Source organism: Parasteatoda tepidariorum, chromosome 1 (genome assembly GCF_043381705.1).
Source record: "Parasteatoda tepidariorum isolate YZ-2023 chromosome 1, CAS_Ptep_4.0, whole genome shotgun sequence".
NCBI classification, from domain to species: Eukaryota; Metazoa; Arthropoda; class Arachnida; order Araneae; family Theridiidae; genus Parasteatoda; species Parasteatoda tepidariorum.
Genome location: NC_092204.1, coordinates 89608893 through 89634942, shown reverse-complemented (window position 1 = coordinate 89634942; position 26050 = coordinate 89608893). Strand labels below are relative to the sequence as shown.

Sequence of the window (26050 nt, the reverse complement as noted above, 5' to 3'; positions counted from 1 at the left end):
TATATATTATATATATATGTAATAACATATATAATAAATAATTTTACCTAAAAGAAAAGCGAAAGATAAATGCCGAAAATTGAGAAATGAACATCAATTCACCTTAATTTCTTGCTCTTGTTGCTCTTTTCAGACATTCCTGTCTTACATTTCAAATGATTGTGCCTTATCTTGAACAAATACATCCCAGTAATTTGTATTGGTACTTTAAAATTAAATATGCGTATTTGATTGCAACGACAAACTAAACATATAAACAATGTGTTATAGTGGACCTTCGTTAAAACTAAATATTATTATATATAGCTTTGATACATTGAAAATAATCCTTTTATTAAACTTCGCTATCGTATACCAGTTCATTGATTGATTTTCAGTCCAAGTGCAAAGCTTGAAAGATGAAATGCAGCTATTTAATTTAGGGAAAAACAGAGAACTATGCTAGAAACTCAAGCATCCTATCCCACCTAAAATTAACATAGCGTAGCAAAATTATTCTCTCCCTCCAACAGTCACCATTAATAAATGTGTCAGTATTTCCACACCAGGTGCGTCAACCCCTAACAGACAAGGTGGGGGGTGGGAGCCAACTCCCCTGCAATTTTTAGGTTGATGGAAAAGCGTAATTTACTGAACTTCATCACACCTGTCAGCAGGGGAAGGACTGGCCTTAATAGGCTTCCAGTTCGTTTCCTATTCCGGAAACAATTCGGATCATCGTGTCCGCCTTCACACAACAATTGCTGAACAAAGAAAATGCATGTTATTAGTCATCCGTTGTCGTGTGGGAGTTGCTTGTCTCGTGTCAGTTGAGAGATTTTCAGTTGACGTTTTGAAAGATAGACACTCTAATTTTTTATTTTTTTTCCTTTTAGTAACATTTCATAGTTAGAATACTTAAATGCATTCGTGGGCTTTTATAAAATCGAAATATTAGAAGTTTAATAATAAATTTAACTGTTTTTGGAATATCCTTCCTTGGTTTGGAAAATAGCAAGCCATGCTGTTCATGTAAATTGCAACACCTCTCCCCCGTTTTGTGATATAACTTTGAGTTTCACGGCAGTAAAGCGATGGTGAGAATTTTAGAATTAAATTAACTGACCCCCATCTCTTTTAACTACTTTCCCTACCCAAGAAACCCCAGATCGTCACCAAACGACACTTGCCATAGTTTGCTTGTAAATGTTGGATGAAAGGAGTTAAAATAAAAACTGATGCTTTGAATAAATTTAAAACGAAAAAGAAATTTATTTATTTTATAAAATTTTGAACTAAAATAAACTTTTTGAAGAAGTTTTTACCATATCTTCACTTACCCAAATTGCACTTTTATTTCAAATTTTAAAACTTTTCATGCGTAATTTTTCCGATCCTTTTTTCATTATTTCAATATTTTTATTTTAAGTTTTTTTTCTTTTATAAGAAAGGAGCATTATAGTTTTTCGTAAGTACTTTTCAACCTCCCCTTCTCTGTCAGCAAAAATAAGCACATCACAAACATTGTTACCCCTTTAGTAATAATTGAACAAACTCTACACGATTTTCAAAATCATGTAAATAGAAAATGTTAAAAATTAAATAAATAAAATCTTGCTACAAAGTCATGCGACAGAGCTTAAACTATTAATTTCAGAATTATTAGTTTTAGTTCAAAAATTTCCCCGCTTACCCATTATTCAACCAATAAATTCCATGAAATTTCAAAATCTCGGAAATTATTTATAAAAGCATTGTCAGTAGTTGATTGTGCGAGAAAATACTAAACACAGCACAGGAAGCTGGCACCTTTAACATGTCTATAAATTAGAATGTTGCACAAGTTTCAATACTATGAATCTAAGTATATAGAATACTTCCAATTGCTTACCTTTAGACCATTAATGATTTGATATAATTGTATTTATTAGGACATCAAACTGTCATGAAAATTTCTATTTAGAAATTCATTTCTTACTCAATCGAAATTTCGTTCAAATTATTTGACACCTTTATCATTGATAAGTTTCGAACTGCAAGACGTTTCACAAGTTTAGTATTACTTATCCTAATAAACAGAATATTTCCAATTTTTTACCTTCAGATCAATATTTAATACATCGATATATTATCAAACTTTCTCTATAGAATTTCACTTCATACTTTATTAAAATGCCGCTGAAATCATGTTGCACCCTTGTAATGCTAATAAATTTCGTACGGCAGTAAGGTTTAGAGGTGTTAGTACAGATCTAATTAAATAGATAATTTCCCAAATTTTTAATGTTAAGATCGATAATAAATTAATACTTGTCCTAATTAGAACAGAATGCTGTAATGCAGGGATGATTAGCTCCGGAAAAAATCCGGATTTTTCGCTAACCGCGATCCGAAAGTTTCCGGAAATCCAAGGTTCAGAAGTTTCAAGAAATCATCGATCACATTTATATATAAAAATTCTTGTATATTTTATTTAAAAATAATCGAACCATAATTTATATATGGCATCTCTTTCATTTGTAAATATTTTTTCTGGTAGAATAATAAATGTTTTTAGAGATAAAAGTGAGCTTACGCATAATTATTCATTTAAATTATGCTGCATATAATTCATTTAGAATATCATGTTTTGAAAATTTTAATGATATAAATTTGTAATGATATAAATTTTTTGAATGATTTTACTCAAGAAATTTTCAGGATTTCTAAGTTTCGTCCATCATCACCCCTGGTAATGTTACTTTCTCTATAAAATTAATTTTAATATTTAATTGGAATGCCGTTGAAATCATGTGGCACCCTTATCATGCTGATAAATTTCAAATGGCTAACAGGTTTACAAGTGTTAGCATTACAGATCGAAATAAATCGGATATTTCCCAAATTTTTAGCCTTTAGATCAATAATAAATTAATACTCTGTCTTATTGGAGCATCATGCTGTCATGAAACTTTCCCTTTAGTATTTCATTTAATACTTTATTGCAGTACCGTTCCATTCACGCGGGCACCGTGATAAATTAGAAGGTGCGACAGAAGATTCAAAAACCATTACTCCACAAATTTCATGGCTGGAGCTCGTGAAAGACATGCTTCTGAAAATGTCGCGAACGCCGTTTTTCAAAGGCTTAGTGGAGAAAATTTCCCTAGTTTTACGTTCTGCTAGTTTAGAAGCTGTCCAAAGTTCTTTTTTATGTATATTGTCGTTACTTTACTCAATGACGGGGGTGGTAGGACGATTTTTTTTTTTCTTCTTATGGGTTTGGAGGTTGTCGCAAATCTCAGCCCTTGATGTGTAGCTTTAAAGATGACTTATGAAAATGGTTTTGACTAAACGATATACCTTCTCTGTAACGACTTATCCCACACCTCAACATCTGCAATGTGAAGATGGATGAGATGGCCAAACTTTTTTTTTCTTCATCTTTCATGGGCCCATATAAATTTTCTAGTTATGGCTCACCGTGACTACCAAATTCTTTGATAATGTTTTCCATTAATTCTTTCTCACCCGAACTTTGTTTTAGGTCAAAAATAAAGTTCAAGTGTACCTCTCATTAATTTCAATAAATCTCCTTATTTATTTTCTTTCACTAAAAAGCATGCAAAGTACGGTCTTTCAATGCAATATTCAAGTAGATATTGCTTGTATATATATATATATATCTGTCTCCTTTCATATCTATATCAAACATTGGTTGTAAGAAAGGGCAAAAATATCTTTTTTTTTATTAGAAGTTTGTTGTTAATGAACTTCCGGTGCAACCTTGTGTTTGGTGGACATCTTGTTTGACCCCTTTATCATTTTTCTTCAGTTTTCTTTACTGTGGGATGCGTCACAATTAAGGGGTTTCAGATAATTTTTGGCGAGATGGTTTTTAATAAGAATAGGTGATTAGAAGATCTTCTCTTTGATAGTACTTGGAATTGGTGAAATAACTTTAGCCTTCGATTGGATTCTCATCTTAACCTAGGACACTTGGGGTTTAACTTTCAAGAGAGTTTGTTTTTTAAAAACAGCGGGAAAAAAATATGGAATAATTTGAGAGAATTTTGAATGAATATGTTATCAATTAAATTAATTAGATTCTAAATCAAAAATTCATTAATGTCAGGATAAAATATTACAAGCTGGATTACATTTAAGGAACAGATTAAATGCAATTGGAAAATTATTGGATCCAAAGTTTTCGATAAACGAATTAAACCAATGATCTGAACAACTGATAGCTTCTTCAAAAACTAATTAAGTATAGTGTTTGAATGAAATATTATGCTATAAATAATGAGTTATAAATAATAAGTTATAACAATAGGTTATGTTATAAATAAGTTGTATTTATATAAGTTATATGTTATAGTTATGTTATAGTTATATGTTATGTTATAGTTATATTTTATGTTATAGTTATATGTTATGTTATAGTTATATTTTATGTTATATCACTATGTTATGTTATAGTTATAATTCATGTTTCACTTATAAAATTCCTTAATTTTATTCTGAATAATGATGCATCTGACAACATTCCAGGCGTTCCGGGAATAGGTCTGAAGACTGCAGCTTTGACTCCAAACTTTTGTTGATACTCCAAGAACTTTTATTACATTCTTTCACTAATTTAAACCATTCTATATTTATGTTTTACAGTGAAATGCTATGTTTTATTTATTTTCTACACCTTTAAACAATGTTTTGTTACCTTGGAAACATTTTGTTCAAACATAAAAATTTCTTCAGACTTTCACAAGATAAATTTAGATTCCTTAAATTTAAAGCTCATTTGTGAACTATTGTTGAAACTCGTTTCTCCGTTTTCTTCTTGCTTAACCGTAACCAAAACGATTAACACTCTTGAGAACTCAACATAAGTTAAGACAGTCACGAATTATTTTTCTTAACTTTTTTTTTCTCCCTCGCTCTTATCTCATTTTCTTGACACGGGGAGGTCAGGTGGCATTCGAGAAAATGTTCGAAATGTGCCGAACATGTAGGAGATTCGTGACCACTTAAGCTTTAGAACACGTTCTTTAGTGGGTGGAAAAGGATTTGCATTTTCTTCAAAACTTACAGAATCGATGGAATGGCTTTGTACCTGTTTGGGTTTTAATATGATTTATTCAGCTTGCAATTTATATTATTCCTTTTGCTTAAATTTCGTAAGCAGTAATTTTTATATTGGGTTGTTTGCTTTAAGTCATTTGAGCCACATTTAGGGAATATATAATTATAATCAGATATTTTTCTATCTATTTTTTACTTTTCTAACTATTTTTAAATCTATTTAATTTTATTTAAGAACTATGAATTTAATGGAAAATTTTAAAAGGGCTAAATCATTAAAACATGCATGAATATATTGTTTCATAATGTTTGTTTTTTAAATAACAGAAAATTTAGGAAACCATAAAAAACTCTTGAGATCCTAATACGAATAAAGAAGAAAAACCATTAAAAAAATCAAACAAAATCTTTATAGGAATATAGAAGAAAAAACATAAAGTGCTAATATACCATAAAAAAAATTCATAAAATAATAAAGAAGAGAAGGCTATAAAAAAATCCAATAAGATCAAAAAAGAAATTAAGAAAAGAGAATTATAAAACATCTCATAAGAGCATAATAGGAATAGAAGAAAAATCCATAAAGTGGTCATATTTCATAAGATCATAAGAGGAATAAAGAAGAGAGAACAATAAGAAAATTTCATGAAATCGAAATAAAGGAAAGAGAACCATAAAGAATAAAGAAAAGAAAATCATAAAACTTCTCATAAGATCATAATAGGACTAAAAGAAAACCATGAAATGGCCATTTCTCATAAGATCATAAGCGGAATAAAGAAGGGTGTACAATAAAAAAATCAAATAAGAACATGAAAAAGATGATAAAACCATACAAAATCTCATTAGATCATAATAAGAATAAAGGAGAGAGAGGAATAAGAAAAACTCATAAGATCATTATAGGAATAAAGATGCGAGAACTATAAAATATCGCATAAGATCTTATTTGGGTATTTTTTTCATATAGATAAATATTTTAAGTTTTTTTTTAATGATTTTAACATTTTTATTATAGTTTATTTTAGCGAAAACATTTTCAAGTATACATAAATAAAATCAAAAAATCTTAGTAGAAAAGCATACACCAAAGTAAATTATTTTAAATTGAAATAAATATCAAAGTAAAATGTTTTAAGTAAGCAAAATAAATAAATAATATTTTGAGGATTTGTTTTCTGGTTTTATGTTCTCGTTAAAATAAAAATACATGATTTTAAATAAATATGCACTGTCGAAGAGATATTTTTAGAAAATGCCGAATCTCCTTGGAGTATGACGAATCTGTCGCTTATTTAACGTTCTCCATTGGGCACCTGTGAACCTAAGTTATGAAGGCGAGCAGTATTTCCCTAGCACATTGTTGCAAACCCGTTCACAAGGTCGGCCACATTCACACAACAGAAGGCAACACACAGAGAGGAACGTCCATACTCTGAGCGAGATTCGAACCCGCAACTATTTTATCTCTCTCCATTTCTCTTTTTCTTTATACGTTTGGGCAGATCTCTAAAACCTTTAACTTATGATAATAAATAAAAAATAATTAAAAATAATAGACACACTATTTTTGCACCTCCAGAATTGTTTGAAAATGTATAAAATATCAGAAAATAATCGAATAAACAAAAAATTAAAATTTTTGAACTAATTTTTCTAGGTTTATATACATTTCATTAAAAATCATAAAAACGACAAAAGCATCATTTATTTAATAAACATATAAACTTATTGAACCTATTTTTCTTTTATTGAGCAATCTTTTCTTTTTAATAATTTCATACATATTTACCCTTCATTTTTCATCAAAAATTATTAGTGTCATAAATGAATTGAAAATTTTTAATATTAAGTTAAATTGTTATAAAATGTATAAAAAGTCTTATTTTCAGCTTACTTTTCAGTTAAAAAATATCTTCAAAAGCAAGTTACTCGCGATCAAAACTGTACGTATCTTAAAGTTAGTAATGCATAGTTATTCCTGTAATTTTATTAGAATTAATTTTTGCTTATTATGTTATATATTTATAAGAAAAGGTTTGAAGACATATGGGTTAATGATTCCTGAGATTCACCCATATACATTAGCTGCTTATGTTTAGGCTACACAAACATTTGAAAAATCACATATTTCTAAAATATATAATTCATAATACTTATAATGATCCATACATTCAAAATATATCAATACATTCATAATATATACATTCATTCATAATATATCAATACATTCATAATATATACATACATTCATAATATATACATGCATTCGTAAGGCATTCATACGTTCATAATGCATACATACATACATAATACATGCATAATAAATAGATTAATGACGTATTTTCTATGCTTTTGTAACTGAAATCATGAACGTTATTTATTTATTATTACTATTATTTTTCATTTATTTATTATTTATTTTGCTCTATATACCGAAAAAAGAAGTGATTACTAATATTGTCAAAATCAGCCAAATCAATATAGCCAAAGCAAAATAGATCAATACAACAGTGAGAGGAGCTCTCAAAAAATTGAAACGAAAATAAAACACATTATTAAGTAAAAAATATATTCGAAATAAAACATATCTAGTAAAGAATAGAAAATGAAATATAAAGAAAATACAGAACAAAACAGAAAACGAAATCTATAAAGTGAGTAGCGAATTCAAATGAACTTAGACGTACCGGAATCTTTCAAGAATGATTTAAAATACTTTCGTAATAAGATTGCCAGATTACAAAATATGAAAACAAAAGCATAAATAGAGGGATCTTTTATGGCATGTTCTTGCTGCAGTACTGATGAGCATTTGAATTGTTAGTTACCTTGGATTGGCCCGAAAAATATATCCAATTTCTTTTTTTCTTTATGTACGTATTTTTTTTCTGGGGGGGGGGGCGGCTGGGAGCAAATTTAATTAAATGGTTATCGCTCGTCTGGAAGCTTATCCTAAAATTCCTCAGTCAACATCATTCAAAATTTATCAGTAAAAGAAATTTACAAATTTGTAACACTCACATTTTTTTTTTCGTGGAAACTAAAAACTGCTGTCTTTTTTTCTCATCGAAAGGCGGACTTTAGTCCGAATCGAGGGGATTTTTTCCTTTTCTATATATTTTTTCTTTAGTTTAAATTTTAATACTAAGTTCATAAACCTTTATATTCTTGATAATTAGCTAATAATAAAAAGAAACATTTTTTCTTATTTTTCTTCAGTCTTATTTTTAATAAATTAAATCTCCTATATATCTCGAAAAAAGCTTTGTCAGCAGAAATGAACAAATTCCGAACCCCCAGTCTAACACTAGGTGCTTACGAAATATTTAAAAGTCCACTATCATTCTCCTTTTTGATTTGAAAGTCTCCTAACATCATGCGTAATTTGAAAAGTATGATTCAGAGATAAAAAACTTGTTCTAAAATTTCCTCTCATGGGTGATGTGTTTTCATTTTTAATAACCAATTTTTAATAAAGAATTTAATAGAAGCAGTTTTGTAAGCAACAGCTACACGAATATGTCGTTGAAGTACCGTATTTTGCAAGCTTATGATTAAAAAAAATAATAAATAAATAAAAAAAATGAACAAAAATGGAAGAAAAAACAAGCAAAGGCTATATTGAAATTAATGAGTGGCAGTGATCCTAATCCTTAAGCAAGAAGATAGAGTCTTAAACTAAGCTTTTGATTTCAGGGCTGGTTCAAAGCCTATTCAGTTTTACAAATTAGCCCGAAGATTAAAAAAAGAAATGCAAACAATAGGAAAATATTGTTGCTTAACTATTAGAATATTCCACGTTTTTCTTTGAAAAAAGAATAAAAGGGATAGAAATAATATTTCATTCCTATTTCTGTTTTATTTTAGGTTTTATTTTTGTATACATAATCATATTTATTTTATCCTAACGTTAAATCTGAATTATAAAACTATAAGTCGAATCTAATATTTTTAAAATAATGTAAAAAGATATCTTTGGCTTACTAAAAGGAGAAAAAAAAATTCTTAAATTCCAATTGTAAAATAAAACGTCTACGTTTGAAATAAATATGAAAAAAGGCTAAAAAAATTTATTTTTTATTTTTCTTTGATAACAAATTTAAAATGTAAATTCACAAGAAGCTTTGTATGTTGTATTATATCATATATGCATTTTATGTTGCATCGTATGACATATAAATTGGTAAATAATGTTATTTTATGTATGATCATTATATTATATGAAAAAAGATAACTTTACAGAAATAGTAAACCTTTTAAAGTTTGTATTCAAATTTTCCATCAATACATTTAGATTAAATTATATACAAACATTATATTATATGTAATAGAACAAAAAAATTTCTGACTTATTCTAAAGAAATAAAAGTAAACCTTTTTAAAGTTAGTATTTCAATTTATATTCTGATTTTGCATTAATATTTTTGAGTTAAATTGTATGAAATCATTATATTTTATGTAACAAAACAAAATAATGTTCTATTTCGAGACTTGTTCCATAGAAATAATAGACGAACCTTTAAAAAAGCTTACATTCCAAGTAATATTCCTAATTCCCTTTTAATATCCTTAAATTAAATCAGGCTTGGTATTATGCCTTGATGGGGAAAACCCTCTGTCAAATGATTTGGTTCTAATTGCAAAGGCTACGGTCTTATCAACGAGCATGTCTGCATTACTCTTTTCATCATATCTCTAAATCCTTTATCGAAAAGTTGTCCCAAGTCGGTCATTGGAATTGATGAATATCTATGCCCACGCCAACATTCTCTAATTAGAGGTCTCTTTTGGCACTCTTTGACATGCGTTGGCGATGATTTCATTTCACAGATACTGGAGATCAATAACGCCCTTCACCCCATGATAGACAATTATGAGAGATAACTTGGCATATTCACTTCAGGCTATTTAGAAAGAGTGTTTGATTAAGATCCTCTTACTAATGTTAGAGAGCCTCCTCTAATATTAGAATATATAACCGTCTTTGAAAACTACATCATAATTTACAAATTATTTTATATATTCCAAAATAGATTTTGAATAGGTATTTACGTTTAAAGGATTTGAATTTTTTTGTATTTTATGTTTAACTTTACTGAAAATTTTAACTAGCCAGGAATTAATCTATGTTAATTAATTACAAATTTATCACACATTAAGGTTGTAAATATCAAGAGCTTATTTCTTAGCTCAAATTTGACTTAGATTTCGGTGAAGATGGAGATTTCGACTTATTTTCTGCCCTCATTTTGATGTTCAACAGATTTGAAATTACAGTAGAGCCTCGATTATCCGAACTCAGATTTACTGGATTTTGCAATTATCCGGATAGTTTAAGGACCATGGATTTTCACACCTTCTTATCAAAAAAAGCTTCTTTATTTTCGGATTAAGGATAGGGGGAAGGAAAAGGGGTGAAAGAAAATGGCTTCTTTTGTCCCTAAGTGACGTAAACACAAAAACAAAAAATCACGTTCTTACCCCCCAGTTTTAATGAGGAGGAATAAGGGAACACTTTAAAAATGAAATTTTAAAAAATTAAACTTTTAAACACGCCACATGTGATAATAGGCACTACTACAATTACTAACTCTAAGCTTGGAAAAAGTGTGACGGGAAGCTACTTAAATGCATTCTCATAGCCGTTTTTTAAAGTTGTCCAAATATCTAGATTTTCCGTTATCTGGATCGGCTTTAGTTCCAATTGGTCCGGATAATAGGCGCTTTATTACGTGTAGGTGTTCGGTACTTGTGGTAGCACAATATTTCAATTTGTTTTTTTAAAGAAAAGGTGCTTGAATTTTACTTCCTTTTTTTTAATATAGCGTATTTTTGAGAATTAATTTTCCTATTCTTCAATACGTACTCAATTTCAAATGAATCCCCCGGTGCTGGAATAAAAAAATAAAAAATAAAAACGACCTCGTAATGCTCCTAACCTACCAGTTTCGAAGTGGGTCATTTTGGCCCAGCGAATTCTTTGTCTTTTGTTCTTTATAATATTCTTGCCCATATTGTACTTATGTGTTTTATTTCACTCCGGAGAATTCAGAATGATCGAAAAGGATCATGGGTAATTTAGGAAATGACGTGTGGAATAGGGAAGAAAAATCAAAACAGGAAGAAAAAAATTTATCCATTTACTGCTCGATTGAACTCAAAAATTCACGGTAGTAATCTTGAGTTTATATGTTTTGGGGCATTTGAATCTTCTAAATGGACCTCAATGGATTTCAGAAGAGTCTTGTGTGTTAAAGGAAGGAGTTAGCCCGCAGGAAACTCCCATACCTCGGAAGAATATCTAAAGTGGTACTCTAGCTTAGCACAGGGGGTGGTACGGATATTCTTTCTATATTCCAGAGTGCTATGGATGGAATAGGAATGAAGTTTGAGGGGGAGGGAGTTAAGTTTTTGAGCTTTCGAGACACGTGTCAGGGAGAAGGGAGGTTTCGATGTATTGCTAAGAATTTTGAAGCGGTATGTCCCATTACAATGTATTTCAGGAACGTAAGGGAAGTTGTAAATAATCCGCAGGAAGTTCTTTCCTGTTTTATTTATCGTTTTGTTCTTTTATTTTTTTTTATTGAAAGGAAAACGTAATTTTGTTTCAGATTTATCTTTCTGTAGAGTTCTGTAGGTTTTTATCTTCTTTATAGGGATTAGAGATACTCACCAAAATAGAGGATCTCGCAACTTTGTGTTATTACTATGTTTTAATTAATTTGCTTTTGGGCCTGTGTGGTTGGAATACTGCCATCGAAATTTTGACAGCTTTCCCACAGGCTAGAGCGCTCAGATCGCACCTTGAGTACTATGTCTGTTTACAATGCAAGTCTCAATCGCTTCCTGACTTATAAGATGAGTTTGACTCTCAATAAAATTTATCGTCAATCAAACCTCTAATTTTTTTAAACTTGATTAAAGATTCCAATTTCAGCAGTACCGTTGTGTTTTAAAACAACACGAACTTCAAACATTTTCTGACCTTCTTCTACGAGCAGAATTTATTGGTTTTTCATAGATAAATAGATTTTTTCGACAATGTAGAATTTTCGGTCGATTTCATCCAACTAACAGATCCAAAACTAAAAAGTAAAAGAAAATTTTAAAAACTAAGTTTTTTTAAAGGGACTAAAAGGATACAATGAATTTATTTCTGCCAACGCTATAAACAAAAGTGGGTCATAACTTTCTTAATAAATTTTGACCATCATCGAAAATTCCTCCGTCATCTTTCTAAAGTTATGGTCCCGACATTTTTCCTTCTAGGTCTGACATAAAGAAAAGAATTCTTCTTTTTTTGCTTACTTGGAAAATGTAGCTTTTAACATTTGTTATTTATTTTATCATTTTTGACATACTGTTATAAGTGGCTGAAAAAAGTATATTGTGATTACTGTTGTAAGTCTTAAAAAAATTTAGGCATCACAACTGTTAAATGCGTAAATTATCAGCTATTTAAAAAATAATAAAAATAAAATTAAAAAAATATTCAATCTAATAAAGCATGACAAACCTAATGAAATTTGACATATAACATGCATTATTGCACAATTTCAATGTATTTATAATGTTAAAATTCTTAGAATATAGGAATACATAAAATATTTCTAAAAAAGTACACTTTATTAATGCACCTTTTTAAAATTTAAAAAAATATGTTTGGTTTTATGTATTTAAAGCTATGAAAAATCAATAAAAAATTTTACTCTTCATAATTTTGTTGTTTTATGATTCTTGAAAAAATATTGTGTAAGCTATAGTGGAGGCCCCAGCATATAAAAGAGTTTTTAAAGGGTTTCCCTGGAAGAGTATCGCCCGCCAAACAATCTAAAACATAGAGGTAATGGGTTCAAATCGCGCCTTAACCCTGGATATGTCTTTGTGTTGTCCTTCTCTGAACTGTACAATATGTCTTTCAACTTGACAAAGGCTTATAAACCGTACTTATGTAATTGAGCACACAAGCTTGCATGCATGCGTAGGTAGGTAGGTACTTTTTTAAGACGCACTAGAGCTGCATAATGGGTTATTGGCGACGGTCTTTTAAACATCCCTAAGGATGTTCCGAGGACATGCCATCGCAATTTTGATCCTCTGCAGAGGGGATGACTCTCCTGCTTTGGTAGTACCTGCGCGCGAAGTCAAGCAATTTATGGCATATTAGTTTAACGAGCACTGATACCGCGCACCCTCGGTCCCTACGAAGACATATCGAAGTGGTCACCCAACCTCTTACTTGGATGATTGACTTCGGTATCTTACTGGGAACCGAGTCTCTACGATCAGTTCACTGCGGGGAATGTATCAGTTGCAATATATTAAATTGAATGAGTTTTAAAGATGGAAACTTCTCTCTCAAAGCTCAGATGATAAAAACGAGTTGCACAGATCCTCTTCATCTTTCTCAACTAAAATAGTAGTCCTATCCTCCTTAGTCCCGCAGTGGACTGATCGTTAAGACATGGTTCCCCGCAGATCACCGATGTCAAGCATCACTGGCTGCTGTCAGTGTGCAGGTGGGTGACCACTTGGATCAGTCTGCGTAGGGATCGAGGGTGTGCGGCATTGGTCCTTGTTAAACTGTGCTACCGTAAAGTGCTCGACTTCGCGTGCAGGTCGTTGGGCTACCGAATCGGGGGTGCCATCCCCTCTGCTGAGGATCAAAATTGTGATGGAATGTCTTCGGATCATCCTCAGGGAAGTTTCCCAGACCGTCGCCAATAGCCCATTGTGCAGCAATAGTGCGACGTAAATGAACTACAACAACAACCTATCCTCCTTAGTAAATGTTCCATCAATCTGTTTCTCGCTCTGATGATTCCGATTCCTTATATGTGTTGTTATGCTCCGTAAGGTAAAATGGTAGATAATTCTAGACTTTAATTGGTTTCTTTAAAAATATATATATATTTTTTTTACAAATATTTACCATAGCTGAGTATTTGAGGGATTATAATTAGTTATCAAGTAAGCGGTTCCTCAATTCGCAAATTTATAAAATTAAAGAGAAAAGTAATTTTTAACGAACATCCAATCTAAGTTTAAATATTAATATCTTCGTTTCGAAGCTTTAATGTTTAAATCTCCATCTTCATGTTTTAATATTTAAATCACCGTTTTTAATTTTTTTTTTCAATTTTGTAACTCTAGACTCTTAAACTCTTATCTCCTAAATAAATAATCGTGAGCTAAATAATTTAATCTAAGGAAAGATTTGAGGTAATTATTTTCATCTTTTACAATTTAAAGATTAGAATATCTTGTAGAAAAAGCAAGTTTATTTCATTAAAAACAATTTTCGAAATTATTTTCTTTTTCATTTGGGGGAAAATAATTTTAGTTTACAATTTTTATTCAATATTCGAAATTAACTCTACAAAGGAAATAATCTTACTTTGCACTAAAAGTATGTTGTAAATCGTGCGTTAAGCGTAATTATAAGGAGGGTTTGAGCATGTTTTAATATTACTATAAAATGTAATTTCAAGGTGTACTATATTCGTTTTGCAATTCGACTTGTTTCGATTTGCGAACTAAATTAAGGAATCCTTCGATGCATACTACCCTCTAATAATGATAGAGATACTTTTAGTTTTTTTTAATCTTTTTTTAAACTTTTTTTAGAAATATTTAGAATATTATTTTATAACTTTAGAGTTGTTTAGGTCATATGATTTCTCGCACTTCTAAATAGATTTCAAAGGTTTGAGTTACAGACAAATTACGAATGAAAGCAAGTGTTTTTGACCACACCATGACAAAAAAAAAAAAGAAAAAAAATAGAAATGCGCCTCGTAACTTGTATCAATTGTTTTGGTTATCATATGCACTAACTGCGCAAAATTTCGTAAACCTAGTACAAATATTCTTCATAAATAGATATGGACATTTTTATTTAAAAAAAAATGCGTTTCTTGCTAATAACTGTTGAAATCCTTAATAATTTAAACAGACTTTTTGGAGAAACATTTAAGTGATAAAAAAAAAAATATAATTTTAAATTTTAAAAAAAATGTGCAAGATATGAGCATTTAAAGTGATCTTTTCATACTGCGCATGCGCGATTAACATTTAAAAATATCTTTTCATAATTTTGTTTTGAATCTCATTTGGCAAAACGATGAATAAAGTTGAAATTAAGTATAGTAAAAAATTAAAAATTTCGGGTGTTCAAAAATATTTGTTATCGTTCATATTCATTAATGGTCCCTCAAACCTATGAAAGTTTTAAACTTTCTGGATGAGTATGAGAAACCTTAACACCTAACGTTACCCTATTTTATTAAAATAAAAGTATTTTGTTTTTACCAATTTCTTGAGTAATATAAAAAAATCCCAAAAACTAAAAGTGTCTGTCAAAGTAGTCTGATTACACTGATACGCGAAAATTAGAAATGTTAACGTCTCGGGCATAGAATAGGTCGTTGAATAGGAAATAGTGCACGTTTCAACATCAGAAAGTAATGTCTAGCTTTGATTTATGGTAATCTGTGTTCTGTTTGAGTGGTAGTAGTAGTATTACCTAATTTATTCGAACTAGAGCTGCGCAATGTGGTTTTGGCGTCCGTCAGGGAAACATACTCTAGAGTGTTTTGAAGACATGATCAAATCACAATATTGATCCTTTGCAAAGGGGATGGCTCCATCGCTATGAAAGCTCGACGATTTCAGCTCAAAATCGATCACTATACTGTAGAACAGTTTAGGGAGGATCGATATCTCGCTCCTTTACAGGCTGATCTAAGTGGTCACCCATCTGCTCACTGACCGCAGGCAGTGGTACTTGACTTTAATGATCTACTAGGAATCATGTCTTGCGATCAGCCTATGATGGGACTGTTTCTTATTTGAATAGCGTTTGATAAATATAATATTTAGTTATCATAAATTATGTGGGTAATATGAATTAATGTTTAGCTAGGGCTTTGGTGAAAGTTTAAAGCTATTAAGCTTAGATAGGATTAACAAGGTGACTTTTTAAAATCTTTAGGCTCAGCTAGGACTCACGTGGTAGTTTTAAAAAATTGAAGCTCATCCAGACCTAAAGCAGAAACATAAGAAAACTAAAAAGCAAAGATAGGCACTCAGAGATGTGAGAAAAAAAATTAGCATAGCTGTGCATAATGTGCAGCTGGAGATAATAGTTAGGCTTAACTAGGCCTAAAAAGTTTGTTGTTTAAAACTATTAGGCTAAGCCAGGTCTAACACTGTTATTGCTTAAAACTATTAGGCTGCTGGACATAAATTGATGGTCATTTAAATTTATTAGGCCCAGTTGGGCCTAACATTTTAATTGCTTTAAATATTTGGGCTTAGCCAGAACTAATGTAAGAGGTTAAGGAACAATAAGTCGTAGCTAGGTAGGCTTAACAACAAGACAGAAGCTCAGCTAACGTAAAGCTGTGAAAAATAAATAGGCTTATATAGGCCTAACTCAGAAATGTGAGAAAACAAATAAGTATAGCTAAGCCTATTTCAGGGGCATGAGAAAACAAACAGGCTTAGCTTGGTCTAGCGCAGAGATGTGAGAAAACAAATAGGCTTAACTAAGCCTAACGCAAAGATGTGAGAAAGCGATTAGGCTCAGCTAGCCTAATATGGTGACTTAACAACCACCTAATATGGTGGTTATTCAGATCCCGTAGGCTTGGCCAAGCCTAAAATGGCAGTCATTTAAAACTATTAGGCTGATCTAAGCCTAAAATGGTGATAGTTTAAAATTATTAGGCTTAGCTAGGCCATATTTAGAGGCATGAGTTCTAGGAAGTTTTGCAATAGCCTAGGGTACTGTTCTAGAGTGACGTAACTAACGCAACAAAAGTACTACTACATGAATTTGATTTAAAAAATGTGGAAATATCAGAAACCACCATTAGATGGCATCATTAATTGTCAATTGTAACCGTAACCTTCTTAAAAGATGCTTGTTAAAAGACATCTGCATTTTTTTGTGTAGTAGTAGTATCATCCATTGTCCTGCATTCATCATGTTGATATAATATATTCTTTTTTGCTACTTACCCCTTTGACTAGTTTTTTTTCATTTGAATAGTTTTCCTGTATTTTAGGAAAACGAGATGTATTCACTAATAATAGTTTAACCAATCTTCAGTGTAATATTAAACCCGATAGAAATAATTGAAGTCAAAAAACCAAATAAATAAACCATGAGATGTGAGTCGTAAAAAAAAGAAAAACTCGAACATAGTTTCCCTGAGAAACTTTATTAAAAACAAATATCCATCATGGACAGAAGAACGTATACAAAAATAAGTTGTGGGACTAGGGACATTCTGCCCATATTCACAAAAAAGTGCAATTTTTTTTCTTTTTCTGTTTGGGTAATTGTCCTTGTATCCACAACATCCCATATAATAAGTATCTTATTTACAATAAAATATACACAATCAGTCTTTTCGTTCTCAGTTCATGATAGTTTTATTTATAGGAATGAAGTCTTTTTTTTATTTATTTATGCAACACAGTTGATATATTCAATGAGTATCTATTATGTCACTAACTCCGGGAGAGAATTCAGCTTCGGCACGTTGCCACCATGTCGATTTGATTGTTCAAATAAAGGGTCGTCTTAAAATGAGTTTATTGAAGAATCTCTGTGTCCCCGCCAACCTCCTACTTGGCATGCTTCGAACCTGACTGCGCATGATCACAAATGAGTCAAAAAAATGGCATATTTCTCAGAAATGGCAGCTCATATTGGACTAGACGTCGGTCTGAATGTTCTTGACATAGGGCCTATGTAGTGTTGCGCATTCATCCATAGGTAAGACTTTAACTCGTTTCTGTGGTGTGATATGTGAAAAGTCTCTTAAAGCAGCTTCAGATTCCATGTCCATCTAAAAGAAGAAAAAAACAGAATTATATTGATCATTTATGCTCCTAATTGTGTCGTTGTGACACAGTGGTTAAAATACCAAGCTGCAATTGTATAGAACCGGTGTTCTAACCTCAGTAAGACGTTGACCTTCAGATCGATAAGTAACAGATTGTCTGGGAAGTAAGTTCTGGCAGTGCGTAATGCTGACCTCATCATACCATTGGTCTCTAAATTGTGAAGCATTAACATCATTTATTCATTTATTTATGATACTAAACTCCGTGATTCCCCTGGTCGAAAACTGACTATTGAAATTCCTTGCTAACGTGATTCTTTTCGTTCCGAAAATGAATGTTCAACAAAATAAACGTTCAATACAACATCAGCGGAACGAGGATAGTTCCATGAAGGCAATATTGGTTGCATAAGCAAACTAATTTGTCAAACCTTAGTACACATTTTGACTGAATCAGTTTGATTGGGGTTCTACTAACATAGTATTTCATTCCTTCTCAGGATCAAAGGAGATAATATTGCTTGTCTTGAAACAGGTATATTTATTAAAAAAATGTTAATTGAGCTCATTTTTAACTGTGTTTAACAATTTTAAACTGTCCAAAGATGCAGATCTTTGGATAGTCTGAAATTGTTAAACGCTGTTAATACTGTTTGACACAAAAATGTTTCAAAAGTTCAGTTCCAGTTTTTTTTTAATATAGAAGCTTATATGATTTTCATCAGAACAAACTGCTTCTTCTGCGTAATTTTTAGTTTACAAAACTAAGTTACGTGAATTACAATGTACGGAAAACAATCTGAGATCAGTTATGATGTACGACAGTCAAATCACAAGAGATTTGATAACAGTTATTTCGTAATTTCTATACATTTTGAAAATTGAAAAAGTCCGAATTTTTCATCTGTAACACGGTGGTTATGTGATGTAGTGCCAGTGAAGTGTGCTCAAAATGATTAAAACTGTTGCCGTACATAATGTTGAAAATGTTCATTTAGTATAAGCTCCCTTATTTCCTCTTTCCACTTAAATAAATATTTGAATAGAAATGTAATAAAAATGTAATAAAACTGTATATATATATATATATATATATATATATAGTTAAATTTTTTTCATTGAAATGACAATTCTTACAAAATATGCATTGGGAAATCGCTTATTCCGCTCCAAAGTTCATTTAGTGCAATTTAAGTAGACCGATGTTGAGCAAATGGGACCTACATTTTTCGATTTACGAATAGAAAATTGCTAATTATTATTTTTTATTTAATTTGTAATATTATAACTTTCTTTTACGGAATCTTTTAAGTATTGAAAATACGAGTTTTTATTACATAAAGAATTATTTCATGCGAAAAATAGGAGCTGGACTGTTTGAAAAGTCTGCAGTCTTGCGGATGTTTACATTTTGACAAGAGATTTGGGGTTACTTGCACTGGCCATGTGTTTAAGGATTCACCCATTCCTTAATATAGTAGAATTTGTAAATTACCTGTCTAGGCCTACTAATTGTTGTTATAGTTTGGCCTAATCCATTCACTCCCATAAGCTGCAAACTAGCTGCATCTGTTAAAAACTGTTTATTTAGACCTTCTTCTGCACTTTGCTCCGAAGGAATGCTCACATCTGCACAAAATTTATGCATACGTTATTGAAAACATAGCTCAATGATAATAAAGTAATATTAATAATCAAAAATATTATACTTATCAGCCTTAGAACAAGGGAGGCACTAAATGTTTATAAGATTTGAAATACCAGAGATTAAAATTCATTTAAACACATTTTCTCTGATTGAAATTCTGCAATTATTTTTTTTCTTTTGCAAGTTTATTGCAAATTAACGTAATTTTTCGAAATATTGGCGCAAATTCAGTAACTTCATTTTTAAAATCTGTGGTTGCTTCGTTGCTCTTGCGATTTCTTTTCTTTTAAAAATAAACTTAGTTAACTAAAATTAAACGAAGTTAATTTAATTTTTTTTATAACCGAAGTTGAGAAGCTCTACCATTTTTGGGTTCAGGAATATCAATAATCAATTCCGTCGCCTTGTAATTTTGAACACAAGGGTGCCCCTGGATCAAGTATTGGGATAAACCAGCTTTCGTACTGGACTTTTGACCGAACAAACCTGCACATTTGTTACATTGAGAAGAAAACCTCCCATGGTTAGCCAGGCGGCATGAGGAATTTCAAACTCATGTTCCGCCTGCCATTGAAGAAATTTTTACGTCGGGAACATAGCTTGTATCGAGCAGCCATCGAGGGGATTCATGTCTGAGTCTCCTCATTGGGGAGTGATTGCTCTATGAGCTACAGCAACTTTTTTAAAGTTAATTTTAATTATTAACCTTAATCGAATTACAATATGATTTTAATATTTACACTCATAAAATATTCAAGCTTTATAATAGGGTTGAAAAACGCATGATCGTTAATGGTAGAGCGAAGTTCGCGGGTAGTTAAACGTATAAAAATATTTTTAGAAACTCAAATAAATTATTTCATAAATAATTAAGAAAATTACTTTTAAGTCAAACCAAAAAATTAAAAAAAATCCTTATTACCAATTTAACATTTAATACGCATCGTTATTAATAAAAAAGGATGGGAGTAAATGCTTAAAAGTAATTGATTCGGAACTTTTGTAGTAAAAATAATTCCAGTGAAAGGACGGTGCATTTTTAAAACTTCCCCTTAAAAAGATTAGTGAACGCTAATCTATTAACTTTAAATTTTTATATATGAACAAAAAGCGAAATTCATTATTTCTTACACATAAAATATAAGGCAAGCGTTCAGTACAAAGAAGCTAGAGGTATTTAAAAGGAATTAAGGAATCAGAATATGAAGAAAAAAACCGATGTTTTTAAGAAGGGAGCATTAATTAATTTCAAGAAAGGATATACCTTATATCCACAAAAATACTCCAAATTCAATTATTTAGCCTTTTTTATAAAAAAAATAAAATAATAACTTTTTTTTCGTGTTTGCTCAGCATTTTGTTTGTTATTGTCAAGTAACGCTATTTTGAAACTCATATAACTCCAAAACCGTTGGGCTTAGGGTTCTAAAATTTGGAGCCCCCCCCACAACCGAAGAATCTGTTAAAAATTTAAAATTTAATTATTTCGTAGGAGAGAAAAGTTTGAAAAATTATTTTTTAACATTAGCCATTGTTATAAATAAAATGATTCTGTTTAAGATTTTATCACACGCTTTTGATGTTTAATTTTTTTTTCACAAGTTCAGTCATCAACGTAAATGGCACGTGGATCGGTATTACGTCACCGCATCAGCGCTTCTAAAATTATAAGAAATCACGTGTTTATTTTAACTAAAGATATGCCTTTAGAAAGGTGTAATTTTTGCAAACACAAAATGAATTAGAAGAAAAAGTATGAAGTAAAACCGCTTTCACTATGGGTTTGCAAAAAAAAGTATTAAATAAAATTTTGCGCGTAACTTTTAAAAATCGAGCTTAAGAAGTTTATCTTAAAATGTCTTATAAAATTTAAAGCACGTAGAAAATCGGTGGTTTTCGCACAATAATAACAACACAAAATAAACCACAGACTCTTTTTCTGCTTTCTTAAAATATTTTATAAGAAATTCTCGCAACGCATTTTGAGATAAGTTTTGAATAAAATGACTATAATTTCTGAAAACTTAGCCGTAACTTTACCAACTCGATTTTCGTAGGTTACACTTGTTTATTTCAGTTATTTATTATACATACCTATAGAAAAGATGTTTTTTAAAATAATTAAAGTTATTTTATCAGCAAGTCTATTAATTGAAATATGTACGAAATTAGTACCTGGAATGATATCTGGACCTTTTTCTTCACCTGGACTTTTACTTGCCTCATTAAAATCATCGTCTTTGGTCAAACCAGGCTGAAGTCTAAAAAAAATTTTTTTTTTTTTTTTTAAAAATAATCGAATAATTTGACGTAATACTTTTCATTACAAATGACTAGACTAAAATAAGCAACAAAAAAAAGCAAAAAAAACGAGTATTTTTCTCACATTTTTTGGAGATTTTTAAATTCTATAATTTAGAACCTTATACATTAAATTTTATTAAAAAAAACAAACTATAATATTTACAAGTAAAAATAAATATTAAATTGAAACGTTGCGTGTATTTGCTTTGTCAAAACAAACTTTCTAACAGATAAAATGAAATTATTTAATGTTTGGTTCCTTTTTCTTCTTTTCACTAATTTTCAACACAATATGGCAAAAAGTGTTTAAAATCATTTTCTTTTCTTTTATGGATTTGCATGCAATATTCTTTCATACTATTTTGTTAAGAATTGAACGCAAGAACATACTCAAAAGTTTCAACCTTTGCAATTCAGTTCAAATCTTTAAAACTCTCATTAAATCTTTTAAATTATATTAAATTTTTGAAATGAATATAATTTAAAAGATTTAATCAGAGATCAGATTCGTATATTGCATTTTGGAAATGAAGTACAATATGGTGAATTCAATCCAGCCCCAAACGAACACACGATTTTGAGGAGTTTAATACTTCCTTTGCACAAATTGATCTCAATGGTTAAAGTTTGCGAAGGCTTTATCTCACTTTTATATTAATTTGTGGTAACCCATGAGAGCAGTATTATTATTTTTGTATTAAGTATTATCGAAGCATAGTGTTTGACTTTTGCTCCCGTATTCGAAAAATATATATTAAGGTTTGCCGCTACAGAACATCCGGTATATTCCGGTATGTATAATATAGGAATGATTTTTAGTCTAATATTATAAAGAATAAACATATTGAAAAAATTATTTCATTCAAAAGATACTCACTTGTAAGCCTTCCTTGCCAGTATTTGACCTGAAAAATTAAAGCACTCTTATATTAGATATCAATGCTTAATTTCTTTTTCTTTTATGAAATTAAAAATACGTTAAAAGTTCTACTAAAATTTAAATATATTTTATACATTTATTACATGTTATATAGTTTAGAAACATTGATTTTAAAAAAATGAATGGTAAGGTCAGAGTAATGTATGAATAACATAAAGAAGTTTTAGTTTTAAAACATCTCATTCAAATTTGGAAGTAACCATCAGTTGAATTTTTCTTTCAAATTATCTTTGTATTTTTTTAAGACTTATATATTTTTATATTAAAAGTACATTAGTATTGCGCTTCAGAAGACTCAATATTAATTCTTATGATATCATTGTTAAAACTAGTCAAAAAGATTCATTTTGAAAAATCATTAACACTATCTATTGACTCACTCATAATTATTAAGATATCATTCTTAAAACTAGTTTGATAATTTTATTTTCAAACATAATTAACTCATTATTAACTGTTGTAACATGACTGATAAAACAATTTTCCGAAATTAATTTTAACAATTAAAAAACTCTTTCAACATTTAAGAACTTGTTTTTAGAAATTATAGTGATTCATTATCAATTCTTATGAAGCAATGTTAAAAGTAATTAAAAAAAAAATATTTTGAAAGATCATTACGGTTTTATTAACTGATTAATAATGATTATGAGATTTTTGTTACAACTAATTGGAAAATATTATTTTGAAAGATCATTGAACTAAATTAACTCATCAATAACAATTATTGTATGACTATTAAAACTAATTCAAAAACATTTTTTTAGAGAAATCATTAGTGCTCTACTTACTCAATATTAATTACCCTTTAACTGTTATAAATTAGCATGAAAATGTTTATTTTATACGTACTAGAGGTTTTTTTTTCAAAATTTTGATCTATTTTATTGTTTTACTGAAACATATCCTAAATAATGTCTTTTTTTCAGCCGCTAAAGCGATCTAACACTTTGAAATTTAAGAAATGTGAGTTTTCAGAATCGAGCTGTTAATTAAATACTATAATAAGAGTTAAAAATAAAAGTTCAGTCAACAAACCTTTGTGCCTTTCATGTCTTATTTTGCACCTCATAGCGATGACAACTATCATGGCAACGAAGACAAGACCTGCCACAATGGACATCAGCACAATCAACACTGGACTAAAACTGACTTGCCACACATTATCTAAATGCATAAAGATAATATACAGATAATGACTCAAATGTGAAATGTAATCATATTCAAATATAGATAAAAGGATCGTTATTCCATAGACTAAATTCGCCCTCTCTAATATTTCATAGAAGATCTTAGCAATATATCGTGAAATATGGAAAATATTTAGACATCACGATAACAATATTTCATTAAGTATCATGGTGCCGATAAATTATCAATACGTCGTGCATAAAATGCATAAAATAAATATCTAATATGATAATATCGAAAATTATCATTAAAAACAGTTATCGAATACAATGGTATTGTGATCAGTATCGAAAACTATAACTGTTGAATACATACGGTGTTGTTACAAGAATTATCAATAACGATGAGTATAAAACACTATTATTTCCTGTTTATTATTGACAACAATAAATAATATATAACGATAATTATCGAATAAAATAACACCATGATTATTTTCAGCAACGATAAATATAAAATACAATGATTAAGTGAGTTAATCGATAACGCAAATTATATAGCATAGATATCATTAGAGACAGCAAAAAATATCAAATACTATAATTTTGTAATAATCAGAGATAAAAATAATTATCTTATACGAAAAGAGCATAATCAATATTGACAATGATGAAAATCTAATGCAGTGATTTTGAGACTTTTCTATAGGGATAATTATCAAATTCGATATTATCACGAGTGCTGATAAATATCATTAGAGCATCAAAAACCTTAATTACCATAAAATCGATATAAATTTGCTGACTTGGGAAAATATCGCAATAATCCGTGAAATGGTATTTTCTGGTTATGTATCGCGATAATCAAATTTTGATACATCCAGATTTTGTAAGAAATAAGCCATACAATAAAAATCAGATTCCATAAACCTAAATACAGTTTGCCCGTAAGGTCATGGTGTACTTTTGGCCGGTCACAATAGAAAAGTTTTCTATGATTTTTCGGGCACACTTTAGTTATCTGAGTCCCCATAGTTGTTCACATTAACTGTTAAAAACGTTAGAGCGTATTGTCTGTTGAAAAAGTATCGAACCAAAAAGTTCTCGTGCGTAAAAAAATTGAATTATTACAACTTTATAGTTTCCCCAAAAGCTATTCGGACTTCACAGCGCATGCATGACAATTTTCCTACAATTACTCTTAAAAATTCTTTACAATTATTTCCTACCATTGCTCAAGGACAAGGCGTACTAATATTTGAAAAAGAGATTGCCAATAGATGTAGGCAGGGCCGGATTAACCTATAGGCACACTAGGCACGTGCCTAGGGCCTACGAAATTCAGGGGCCTACGAAAAACTTGGGAGAAAAAAATTTGTTGACAAAAATAATTTAGCTTTAAAAACAAGAAGTGTATTTTGCACAAAATTATGAAGATACAAATAAAAATATAATATTTTTCGGTAATAAATTGTTTTGCAGAATCTTATGATCTAATACAGTGGTTCCCAACCTGGGGGCGATCGCCCCAAAGGGGGCGATAGAGCTTATCAAGGGGGCGATAATCCATAGGGGGGCGATCAGGGGGCGACGAGTATTCAAAAGATAAAAATTTATAATAATATTAATAATAAAAGCTACTTGAGATTGAAATTGAAAATATATATGAAACCTATCGTTCTGGTGTAGACAAAGAATTATGATAGTTAAAAATTAAAAAGTATTCAAGTGCATGATCGTTTTCGTCATACGTTTTGGTATCGCAGGCGGAAATCTGATAAGTCACTCTGTTCCTCTGAGCAATAATACTGTTTCCATGCGCATTGATGAGATGGCCGCCGACGTTGAATCAAAACTCATCAAATTTCTGAAAGAAGGTAAATTTGCTTTGCAGATTGATTCATCAACTGTGATAGATAACAAAGCTGTTTTAGCTTACGTGAGATTCATAAATGAGAGTAAGGAGATTAACGAGGAAATGTTGTTTACAAGAACTTTGAACACAGATACAAAAGGATCGTCGATTTTTAAATTGGTCAAAGATTATTTTGAGGAAAAAGAAATTCCCCTCACAAATGTAAGTGCTTGTGCAACAGATGGTGCTCCAACCATGTCTGGTTGTCAT

At 30.2% G+C, this 26050-nt stretch overlaps 1 protein-coding gene across 5 annotated transcripts in view; it reads right to left on the bottom strand.

Moving 5' to 3' along the window:
- Window positions 1-17254: 17254 nt before the first annotated feature.
- Window positions 17255-26050, bottom strand: part of LOC107454647 (synaptogenesis protein syg-2) — a 354446-nt gene continuing 345650 nt past the window's right edge. For all 5 annotated transcript variants that reach the window (XM_071183678.1, XM_016071899.4, XM_016071898.4 and 2 more), the window contains 5 exons: window positions 23834-23962; window positions 22733-22760; window positions 21727-21812; window positions 19399-19532; window positions 17255-17906 (listed from right to left, as the gene is read on the bottom strand). In XM_071183678.1, coding sequence (XP_071039779.1) covers window positions 17772-17906; window positions 19399-19532; window positions 21727-21812; window positions 22733-22760; window positions 23834-23962 — 512 coding nt within the window. In that variant the 3' untranslated portion in view covers window positions 17255-17771. The remainder of the gene's footprint in view (window positions 17907-19398; window positions 19533-21726; window positions 21813-22732; window positions 22761-23833; window positions 23963-26050) is intronic.